This window comes from Sapajus apella, unplaced genomic scaffold (assembly GCF_009761245.1).
Source record: "Sapajus apella isolate SASKATOON/1434 unplaced genomic scaffold, GSC_monkey_1.0 scaffold8, whole genome shotgun sequence".
In the NCBI taxonomy this organism is placed as follows: Eukaryota; Metazoa; Chordata; class Mammalia; order Primates; family Cebidae; genus Sapajus; species Sapajus apella.
The window spans coordinates 45,339,777-45,352,112 of NW_022436948.1; the positions used below are offsets into that span (position 1 = coordinate 45,339,777).

General features: G+C 32.9%; 1 protein-coding gene across 3 annotated transcripts in view; it reads left to right on the forward strand.

The window, feature by feature from the left end:
• EPHA6 (EPH receptor A6) overlaps window positions 1–12,336 on the forward strand; it is a 970,705-nt gene that overhangs the window by 131,946 nt on the left and 826,423 nt on the right. Inside the window, exon 3 of one of the 3 annotated variants that reach the window (XM_032277214.1) lies at window positions 499–618. The exons of the other annotated variants lie outside the window; for them this stretch is intronic. Coding sequence (XP_032133105.1) covers window positions 571–618 — 48 coding nt within the window. The 5' untranslated portion in view covers window positions 499–570. The remainder of the gene's footprint in view (window positions 1–498; window positions 619–12,336) is intronic. 3 annotated transcript variants of the gene reach the window in all.

The window sequence follows — 12,336 nt, forward strand, 5'->3', positions numbered from 1 at the left end:
TATATGACATATATAAAACTACTATAGGTATTCTACATGGAAATACTTCCTATTACATAATTCATTTAATATATTCTAGATTTTAAAAGAGTATATTATATTTAAATATTTTTGAAAATATATAAATATAGCATATTAAAAATTCCAGATTGTTGTGAAGCATCATATTTCATTTTATATAAAGGATACTATCCTTAAAATTATATATATTTATTGTAGTTCAGCTTGCCTTAAAAATTATATGTATGTATGTGTAGTGCTAAGGATATTTCTGATCTAATTCACACATGCATATTTTCAAATATATCCTGATTTGAGTTAATTCAATGCATTTATATTTATATTGAGGATATTATTAATTTAACATGGGAGGACCCATTAGTGAAAATGAATATTTAGTGTCATATCATATAGCACCTTCACTGTGCAGAGTTGCTAAAACAGTATGGAACAAACCCCCTAAGGAAAATTTGATATAGCTTTCCTATGCTTTTCCAGACCTATTTTCAACACTGCTAAAAGGGGGGAAAATTCAAGAAGGCACTGAAGAGACCATCTCACCAGAACCTGATGTTACTTCTCCTCTGGATGTACATGCTGCAGCTCCATAGGAGCCAGGTTGGAAAAGTTTCTAGGAAAACAACATATTCATTTATGACATGTATTTTTTAAGTCGAAAGATATTTTTGTATGGGAATTTGTCATTTTAGGCCCCAGAGTTGAGTACATTAAAAAGTTCACATTTTAGTTTCAACTTAACATTTATTTCTTAAATGTTTTTTAAAATATCAATAAAAAACATTTGGCTTTTCAAAAATATGTTTGAAATGCAATGGTTTTAAAGCATGCAAAATTAGCTAATTAAAAAAGTCATATGTCTGCTTTATATAAACCTAAAAAAAGAATATCAAGCTGTTATGAATCCATTATAAGGATAGAGTATGAAGTTAAATTATAAAATTTATGTCAAAAATTTCAAGCTTTTTTGTGTATATTATATAACTGGCAGTGGGTAATTTCTGTAATTCTTTTTTTTTTTCCTGTAACTTCAGGCTCAAGGAAATGCATAATATTGCTCTTGGTTTTAAGTTCAAGTTTAAAAGTAATAAGTATTCATATGTTCGTTTCCTAAGCTTAGGAGAACTCTGGAGATATGATCCAGGGGATTCCAAAATGACCTTGAAAGGGCATTTTTTAAACTAAAACTAATTTCAAGACCTAAGTTTTATAGTCAATTTACTGTGCAATAGCACACCAGGATTTATTCCTCCTATCTAACTGTAACTTTGTATCCATTGACGAGTCTCTCACTATCCTTCCCCAGCCTCTTGTAACCACTATTCTCTTTACTTCTGTAAGATCAGCTCTTTTAGATTCCACATATGTGTGAGATCATGTAATATTTGTCTTTCTGTGCCTCACTTACTTCATTTCCTCCAGATTCATCTGCGTTGCAGCAAATGACAGGATTTCATTCTTTTTATGTCTGAATAATATTCCTTTGTGTGTATATATATTTTTTCTTTATGCATTCATCTGTTACCTATTGTATTCTGTATTTCAAAATAGCTAGAAGAGAGGACTATAAATGTTCTCACTACAAAAAATGATAAATGTATGATGTGATGTATATGCTAAATACTCTGATTTGACTTTTACAAAATGTATACATGTATCAAAACATTATCTCCCTACTTCATTCTGTTCCTTCTACAGTTTTCATTGTTTTATAATTTCAGCATTTCAGTTACTCTAGATAAAATTTGGATTCTACTTAATTTTACTTTTTCTCAAACTATATTTTCAATTGAGCAACGCATATCTGTGATTTTACCTTAAAAATATATCCAGAATTTGGTTGACTTTTACTACCATTATTGGAAGCAGTCTGGTTCATGATACCACCGTCTTTCCCCTAGATTCATATAATCATAATATAAGTGGATATTCTGATTCCATACTCACCTCCATGCCCAATGGTCTGTTTTCCTGTATAGAACTTTGCTGTTCAATATGGAACTCCAGAGCTGATGGAGCCCTTGAAATGAAGTAGTCTTCACTCTGTATTGTCTGAATTGCAAAGTGAGGCAAATTCAATCATCAGCTGACCTGTACACGATCAAGGTTAATGAAGTTTGTGTAAGCCATGCATTCGAGTTATAACAGATTACCAGTTTACTCAAATATGTGGCATATATTACCTATATTTTTTAAGTAGAAAGATATTTTGTATGTATACAAACCTATAAAACCCTACAAAATAAAAACACAGACCTGTGTTACTTTGGTCAGGTCACTTAACAGTTCCATGTGTAGCTTTCTCATCTGCAAAATAACTTGATACTACCTACTTTTCTAGGTATTTTTGGAGGGTTAAGTAGAATGATAAATCTAAAGCATTTAGTGGAGCACATTAATTACAGATTTATATTATAATTAATTGATGAAAAAATATATATCTGTAAATGCCAACACAATTAGTAGATTTAAGTTGAGAAATTTATCTTAAACGCCACAGAAAAGTTAAAAAGAATAAATATATGATCTTGTTACAATTGATGACCCTACATTGATACATTATTATCAACCACAGTTCATTTACGTTAGGATTCACACTTTTTGTTGTACATTCTATGGATTTAGATAAATTTCAAATACCATGTGTCTAGCATTATAGTATCATACAGAATATTTTCCTTGCCCTAAATATTCTCCATACTCTGCTTGTTCATCCCTCATTCCTACCTAGCCCTTGGCAACCACTAATCTTTTTCTGTACCAGTTTTTTCATTTTCTAGAACATCGTGTAGTTTTATTTATACAATGTGTAGTCTCTTAAGATAAACTTCTTTAATTTATTTATGTGCCTAAGTTTCTTCCTTGTCTTTTCCCTACGTGATAGCTTATTTCTTTGTAGTGCTGAATAATATTCCATTGTGGATGTACATGGGATTTTTGAAAATGTGATCCTGTACCTATTCTGGATATTTTCCCCAACTATTTTTAAATAAGTATAAAGGTAAAAACTGCTTTTTATTTGGCAAAGTTTATCTTTGCATGACTTTTAAAATGGATATACTCATCCAAAACTTGGACTGTCTTATAGATCAGTTGTTTTCATATATAATTTATTTGCTCCTGTATGTCTTATATTTCATTGAGGAAAATTTATATCGTTGCTTGTCAGCTACCACATTAAGTTGCTTATGATTCCTCTACCTGTATTCTTTTACGGTTCATGTGTAACCTTGGTGTAATTTTGGCTATTTTAAAACTTACGAATCAGTGGATTGTTTAAGCTATAGGAAATGTCTTAGTAATTCTTACTGACGTTACTTTTTCTTCCCCTGAAGATCAGGAGAAGGAATATTAGATATTTTCTTGAATTGGCCAGCTTTACGAAAAAAAATTCTAGTATTTAAAATGTAATTACACTTTGATAAAAATAAATACATAAAACCTTATTTCATGTTATTGTATAGATTCGTAGTAAAAGGAAATTCTTTATATTTGATTAGTGATCTTTCCTCTATCTTCAGATATGCTTCCTTTCACCACAAATTCAAGACTCAAGAAATTTCTACTTATATAGCAGGTCTAAAATGAATGAAAATCTGGTCACAGTTCTATTTATGAAACCAAACACCTATACCTATTTGTCAAAGAGTGTTTGCTAAGTAAAATTTAATCCATATTGATGTACCAGAGAATTGGAGTAAGGTACAAAAGACTAAGGCCCCAGAAAAGATGGATTGCTTGAACTGGGATTATCTTTACTCACCCTGCACTGTGTCTTTTGACTATGTTCGTCCTAAGTTCTGAGTGACAGGGACATTGGGAGGTTATGCCGTGGAGCCCCACTATGCTGTTGACCATCGCCATGTATGGCGTTGTGCTGTATGCTCTATATCCCTTTTCATAATGCTCAACAAAATTGAAGTTAGATGGATCCTATTGTCTGCTGCCCTTGATCGCTAAATTAAACCCAAGAACACTCTTCCAGTTCTGTAAGTGTATAACAGGTCCAAGGTAAATGAGAATCTGGCCCAGTGACTGATTGATAGAGAAAAAAAAATTGTACATTTTTTCACATGTTTTGAATTTAATTCTAATACAAAATTTAACTTAAATTATAAAAAATATTATTACATAAAACAAAGAGCTATTAGTAGCAAAAGGTGTGTAGCATATGTAAAGGCAGTATAAATGTAGCTCTTGAAAGATGGGCTGCGAATTCAAAATTTTGTAGTATTATTTATTTAAGCAGTGTAATTTGGGGCATATTACCTAACCAATGTAAGCTTCAGTTTCTTTATTTGTAAAGTTAGGTTAATAATAATTATAACATGATGGGACTTACTGAAAATAAAATGAGATTTTTATAAAAAGTGTATATAACACTGCTGTGTAAAGTTATCTATTAACACATGAAATTAAATCTCTATAAATAATAAGGATTGTAAGCAGATGATATAGGGATACAAACGGGTAACAATTTAAATGACTAATTTTAAAAGGTGGGAAATATATGTGGGGAATTTATTTTATTCCTTAAATACTTGACTAAATGCAAAAACAATTATATTTTTCTACTTCTATTTAAATGTCAATATTTTCGCTATTTTCTTCTCTGCTTTTCTTCTACTGTTTAAACTTATTCTCTCTTAAACATCTCGTTTATGGCTACCATGACCTTAGACCATTAAATACTTATCAAAATATTTTCTATAGCCCAGTATTTTTTTCTGAGGATCAGCAACATTTTCCTAATTGACTACTGAAAATTAAAGTCTTAACATTAAAACTTTTGTGATCACAAATTCAACATTCATAGCTTTGAAGTCGTTGTGTCCTTCTTAAAATTTATCCTTTCTGCGCAGTGTCTTCTAATAAAGTTCTATTTAGGGAGACTTCACTTCTAAAACTTACATTAACTTGTCATTATCTCAAGTTACTGTGTTTAGGAGACATTAAAGAATCTTGAAAACCTGGTGTGTGACACTTTCCCAGCTTCATACTGCACCTTTCCTCATTAGCCTAATGTTCCAGCTACAGTGTTCATATTACCATCTTGTGAGCATAATTTCTCATGTGCTTCTGTATTCCTGTTAGAGGTTCACTGATTTTCTAGTCCTTGGTTTGGCCAAAACTACTCATGCCCTAGTTCAAATACTAATGCCATGCCCTCACCTGTGAAGTCTAGGACCACTTATGCAGAGACTCTGGCAGCCGGCAACACCCTTTGCACAATACTGGTGTAACCCTCATTGCCCTTGATGTTGTGAAAGATACTGAGTGTGTGTCTCTCTCTCATGATGTTGCAACTTTGTGAAGTCAGGAACTCTTTTTGTCAGTTGTAATATATTAGTTCTTGGAAAAATCACTGTGAGTATTGAATTTTTAAGGCTGAACCAGTGAAACAATGAAACAATGGAAGGTGAAGAGAAATAAAGCATTTTTCATGGGTGGTAGTCTTCCAAAGATACCTTTATACTTAATAACTAATTATTTGTCAACTCTTGAGCCTCCTGATTTTATAAAATTACTTTTGAATATTGCTGTTTTAGTGTTTTTGTCCAAATTCAACTTTATCTGCTTTTCATTACTGTATGTATTTATATTGCTGTATACACATCATAATTGCCTTGTCCATGTTGATACAGTAGTTTTCTACTAGTGTCTATTATGTCTGTCTATATCTTCATTATTAAACACTGGAATATTTTATTGGAATTTGTTATTTAAGAGAATTAGTGGTGGCTAATCATAATTTTCTTCTAATTTAACCCAGCCTTATCTTTTCTTCTTTTTCTGTTTATTGTTTATGAATTATATTCTAGTGTTGATTTCTTTGCTTTGCTTTTTACTTAGTTAAGAATTGATATTCACTGTTGACAGTGGAATTATGATAATGAAAAATATTTCTTATTCCTTGGTTTCTTCACTGTTATAGATTATATTTTCAAAAAAAAAATAATTGAGAAACTCTCTAGTAGAAGGCAGGTTTTCTTCAGCGTGGTCAGTAATATTCTGCCAAACAGATACTAGCCCATAGCCTATACTTTTTAAAACTGTATTACTTTTTTACCTGTTACTTGATTTAATTCTTTGTCCTAACATACTTTATACCATATTAGTAACATATGCCTTTGTTGTTTTTATTTTTGTGTTAATTGAAGATAAAGTTATTTGATTAATCAATAGCATGTACAAACTCAGTTACTAGTGCCTCCTAGTAAATTACTACCAACTCAGTTATTAATGCCTCCTAGTAAAAAGGCACATACTTCTTAGCTGAGAGAATTCAAGTATTTGAGAGATAATCCCTGACATCAAGATGCTTGTGGTATATATTCTATTAAGAATATAAACTTTATAAATCATTTCATTATAATTCTGGTTTACATAATATGTTATTTTATAATCTATTAAATATCTTCACTATGGAGATAGGTCATAACATCTTCATAATAACCTGTGGAAGCCATATTGTGTCCATTATGGTATAGATATAGACCTGAAAGTCAGATAAAGTTAAGCAACTAATTTGATTTTTATTCAAATCAGAGCATTGAGGCTGTGGGTTAAATTATATCTTTTGATTGAAATTTCCAAGTTATTCATGCAGTTTCTCCTTTATAAAACCAGAGGACAATACATTATAGAGTATATTATAAATGCAAACTGAGTATCATAGATCATACATTATAGCAGTTGAGAGAAAGAAGCTATGTCTATGGCCTGCGGTAGTCATGAAAAGTAGCATGGTCTGCAGGAAGGAAGAATGATAGGAGCCAAGGAGTTGACTTACTAATTCTCAGCAACCTAGGAAACTATGGTGTACTTGGTTTGAGCTAAGGGCAGACAGTGTGGGTGTACTTAATCTTGACAGTCGATTCTTGGAAAATTTAATCATTTCTCATCACCCAGACTGAGTACTTGTCCCCTTGTTCCCCATTGCACTAGGAAGAGACCATCATCATTAAGCATTCCTCACTACACCCATCCAGGTAAGAAGGTGAACTAGCTGTGGTCTCACACTAGGAATAGCTTGATAAGCACTGCCTAGTACTGTGCTGAGCACTGAATAGCTGTTTCCTAAACTTACTTTCTGCTATAGTTTGGATGTGGCTTGTTCCCAATAAAACTCGTGTTGAGATGTAGTTGCCCATGTAATGGTATTGTGAGGGGGTAGGGCCTTTAAGAGATGTTTGGAGCATAAGGGCTCTGCTCTCATGAAGGGATTAGTGCAGTTCTCGCAGGACTTGGTTGGTTCTTGTGGTACTGAGTTAGTCCTTGTAAGAGTAGGTTGTTATAAAGGGGTTCGGCCCTCTCTGTTTCTCTTTTGCATGTGCTTCTTGCCCTTCTGCCATGTTAAAACTCAGTATGAAAGCCTTAATCAGAAGTTGCTTTCATGCTTCAAATTTGTGAGCAAAATAAAGTTCTTTTATTTTTCTTTTTTTAATTGTATTTTGGGCTGTTATAGCAACTGAAAATGGACTTTCTGCTACTCAGTGTTAATAATATTTGACCTTTGTTAGATGCATAGTTTACAAAAGTTTTCTCTCATTTTGTAAGTTGTCTGTTTACTCAGTTGATCGTTTCTTTAGACAGAAAATCAAATACTTCATGCTATCACTTGTAATTGGGAGCTAAATGTTGAGAATACAGGGACACATAGAGGGGAACGACATTGTGGTATGCCACAGTGTCTGTCTGTGAGGGTGGGAGGAGGGAGAGGATCAGGAAAAATAACTAATGGGTACTGGGCTTAATACCTGGGTGATGAAATGATCTGCACAACAAACCCCCGTGACACGAGTTTACCTATGTAACAAGCCTGCACAAATACCCCTAAACTTAAAATAAAAATTTTAAAATAATGAATACATTTAACATAAAGAAATAAACAAAAAAGAACAATATCTGAATTCAAAATTTCCTGGATTTTTCATAGCCCATGTTTTCTAGTATATCATGATGCTAAGTTAGGTTTTCCATCCTGTATAGTATGCCAATCAATGAGTTTATTTTTTAAAAAATGAGAAGTTAATTTGGTAATTCAGTTAAGTATTTTTATTGTTAAAAAATAAAGATTAAAATTTACATTTCTAATTATGAGATCATTGTCTACTGAGATGTTTCATTTGGAAATTCACTTAGCATTTGTATTATTGAAAGTGGCAGCTCAATTGCCAGACTTGTATTTGTTTCTAGTTTAAAAACCCAATATTCATATTATTATCTTTCCTTTTTCCAGTGAGATAGCTTTTAAAATTGCCTTAAAAATACACAAATAGTACATGGCAGCAGAAAAATGCTCAAATACCGAAATCTATGAAGTGAAGTATGAAAATGTATGGCTCCTGCATACATTTATATGAGAAACTTGACTTTTCTCTTCCCAAGTCTTCTTTTTAAACAAAAGTAAGCCAGTTCTATACTCTTTTCTGGTGTTAAAGTTTGGAACCTGTCTTTTAGGCCCTTTTAGAAAAATAAAAATGGGCTAGCTCTACACGTTTTCCTGCCTATTGCTTTTATCTCACCTGAGAGGCAACCATCTGCATCAGCGCATGCTGACCTATCCACGTCTGACGTTCCTTCTTTCTCTTACACCGCATATTCAAACCATTAGCAAATCCTGTCTAGTGAATCTTAGAATTGTCATCTGTACTGCCGCTGCCCTAATCCAGGCTCTGTCTCCCTTCCCCTGGACTATATCAATAGCACTTTTGTTTTTGCTTTTTTGTTTGTTGTTTGTTTGTTTGTTTGAGACATGGCCTGGCTCTGTCACTCAGGCCGGAGTGCAGTGGCACAATCTCAGATCACTGCAACCGCTGCTTCCTGCACTTAAGGGATCCTCCCACCTCAGCCTCATGTGTAGCTGGGACTACAGGCCTGTGCCACCACTCCTGGCTTATTTTTTATTTTTTGTAGAGATGAAGTCTTGCTGTGTTGCCTAGGCTGGTCTCAAACTCCTGGGCTCCAGTAATCCACCTGCCTCTGCCTCTCAAAGTGCTTGGATTACAGGCATGACCCACCATACCCGGCCTTCAATAATAGCATCTTAACTGGTGTCCTTCCTCACTTGCCTCAAGACAGCCAGCAGAATGACCCACCTGAATCATAAGCCAGATCTTGCCATTCCTCGTGGCAGAAACTCCAGAGTGGTCCCATGTCTTATTAAGAATAAATGCCAAAGTCTTCTCAAAAGCCCACCACCTCAGCTCTCTTTGAACTCAGTTCTTGCCACTTCTCTTGCACACTGAGCCCTTGTCACACTGGCCCCTTGCTGTTTATCATATAAACTGTGGTTGCTCCCAACTTGTGTTTTTTGATCTTACTCTTTCCTCTTCCTTTAATGCTCTTACCCCAGATGTTTTTGTGGCTTGCACCTCTGTCAGGTTTCAAATATCACCACAGGGGAAGAAGTCCTCCCTTACCAGCCCACATAAAAGAACACCTTCCTCATTCACTCACAGCTGCTTACCTAACCTTACGTTACATTTCTTTAGAGCACTTTTCACCAATGATATTTTTAAAGTTTTAAAAATCATTTTCTTTCCAAACAGGCTATCACCAAATAAAGGTTTTGTAAAAGCAGAAATTAGTCTTAAATTTTTACTGATGTGCAGTCTACATCTAGAATGCTATCTGGCACATAACAGGTTCTTAATTTATATTAAGTGAATTGCTGAATTATTTGACTGATTAATGAGTTACATTAATATCTATAATATATTTCAAAGTATAGATAAAACGTAATTTGTCTATTCACCTGTTGGAGATCTTTGTTTGTCTCTGATATTTGACTGAGTTAGAACACTGCTCAGTGAACAGTCTTGTGATGTATTTATGTAGAACATGTTTCTAATAGTAGAAATGCTGTATCAAAGAATATGAAAAATTTAAATTTGATATGTGCTGACATGGTACCCTCTAAAAAGACATATCATTTGTGCCTTTACTATTTTTTATCCATGGACATGCTATATATCTTACATTTATTTGGATTTCCATATAGTTTAATTATATGAATTTATTACTATATGTGATATTTGATATTTATTCATAATAGAGCTTTTCAGTAAATATGCAAGGGATATTTATGGTTTTCATTAATGCATATCTTCCAAGGAAGCAGAGGGAAACAGTTTTTGGTGTGTGAAGAATTTCCACTCAAGTTACAGAAATTAGGTTTGTTTCTGTTTAATATTTGTACTCTTAGTGTTTTCTTAATTCATTTTTGGTAAATTTCAAGACTAATGGCAAAAATGAATGTATGGTATTAAAAAAAGATACTGTGCTGATGCATTTGCAGAAGTAGAACAGAAATTTAAAAATAAATGTTGGGGTTGGTACTTTTTATTGAATAATCATTATTTTAACCTTCACGGATGGAATTCAATGACTTGAAAATATATATAATGAACAAAAACTCATTATCCATGTCAGTAAGTCTAATATTTCCTACCTTCTAACACATTATGCTAATAACTTTTCAGATGAATGCATTTTAATTAAAAACAGTTGTCAGTTGAAAAGCATTACTCACAAGTAGGAACAAATACAAACTGTGGTTTTTGTGATATGAAAAATGCTTTGAAGAAATCAACTGCAAAATCATTTGGTAGTTCTGAGGGATAGAAAATGTTTAGAACACATTCTTTTTTATAGTTATATGAATTCGTATTCAGTATGAAATGGAATAAACATGCCCTCTGAATTCCTGAGTAAATATTTCAGCAGATCAGTGTCAAAAGGTTGCTTAATTGAAAAATGTTCCATAGTGTAAAAGAACATGAGATGAAATTTTAGAGCATCAATTTAACAAGTATGAATCTCTTCACAAGTATATTCCTAAGCCTTCTGAAAAAGTAACAATCCATAGGCATAGAGAAGTGGTTTACGGATTGGTAATTACAAGAAAATTATCCCTCCATATTCTCCCCTCTTCCAGTAAGTTGTTGAGAAAGCAATCATAAGGGACACATAGGTCATATTTACTAATCCTTATGAATGAATTAGAAAGTTTAAATGTGTCCAGGTAGCTATGATCCATTGAATTGACTAAGATACTGTTAGCCCAGCAGAATTCAAATGGAAACAATAACACAGTTACCCCAAAGCTGGAATACAACTGTCAGGTTTTTGAGGCTCTGGGAGGAGAACTGATGGACTCAGCTGGCATTTTCATTCCTTCTAATTAAATGTTACGACTTTGAAACAAAAAGATGATATGTGAAGTGAACAGCATGCTACAGAGCTTTGAATTCCTTAAAGAGAGGCTGCTGTCAAGCTAGGAAAGACATTCTGCAGAGATCTGGAAGCATTTATTTGGCAAGAAAATTTGATCAGAAAGACTTTAAAATAAATTTAGTAAAGGGAGAGAAAAATTTGCCCCAATACACAAACCCTGTGATAGAAGAGAAAAATAAAATATATAAAAAATCTGAACCAATTAATGAAAAAATTAAAATTGGATGAAGTAAAATACTTACAGACTTAACTGAAAGTATATTGAACAAAGCAGGAATGTGCTAAGTGATTTGGAAACTTTTAAAATAAGTATTTACAAGGAATCATTGAAGAAAATTTGGTGAACAGTAATATAATGGCATTAGTGAATCAAATATGAGATCCAAAAAGGATTGATATCTACAAAGTTGCTGAGGATTTGAAGATAAAAAAGAGAAAAATAAGTGTTGGCAATGTTGGATGGTTAAACTATGCTAGACAGAGGTTCTCAATTTAATTTTTGAAATTTGGACAAAATTTAAAAAATGAGACTTCTCATATCTGAAAACCTTTTTATATATGCAGAAGCAAGCTTTATTTAGTTTTAATAAAACTTGTCTACTTCACAATGTAGATAATTTGTAGCTGGGAATCTATCAGAGGCTCAGAGAATCTTGTAACTGACCGGTATGTTAGAAGTTATTAAATTTCAGTCAGCTGTTAATTTCTGTCAACTTAGCTCTGATTGGTGTTGTGAAAATAGTGGAACCCTTGAGAGTAAATAGTCAAGTCATATTGGAGTTCTTAGAAGTTAAGAAAATAAGGGGAATAGAAAAATTAATAATTCTGTTAATTTTTAGCCAAATAAAGAGAGGTATACTAATGACCCATGACCCACATGTATCAAAAACATGTTGTTATATGTTTCTTTTTACTTATTTGGCATTCCTTTTTATTGCCAAATACTATTCAATTGTGTGACTGTATCACATTTTATTTGTGCATTCATCAGTTGATGACATTGGGTTGTTTTCACTACATGTGGAGATACCCCCAAACTGAAATATTTGACCAAAAGACATATAGAAAATGTGGTAG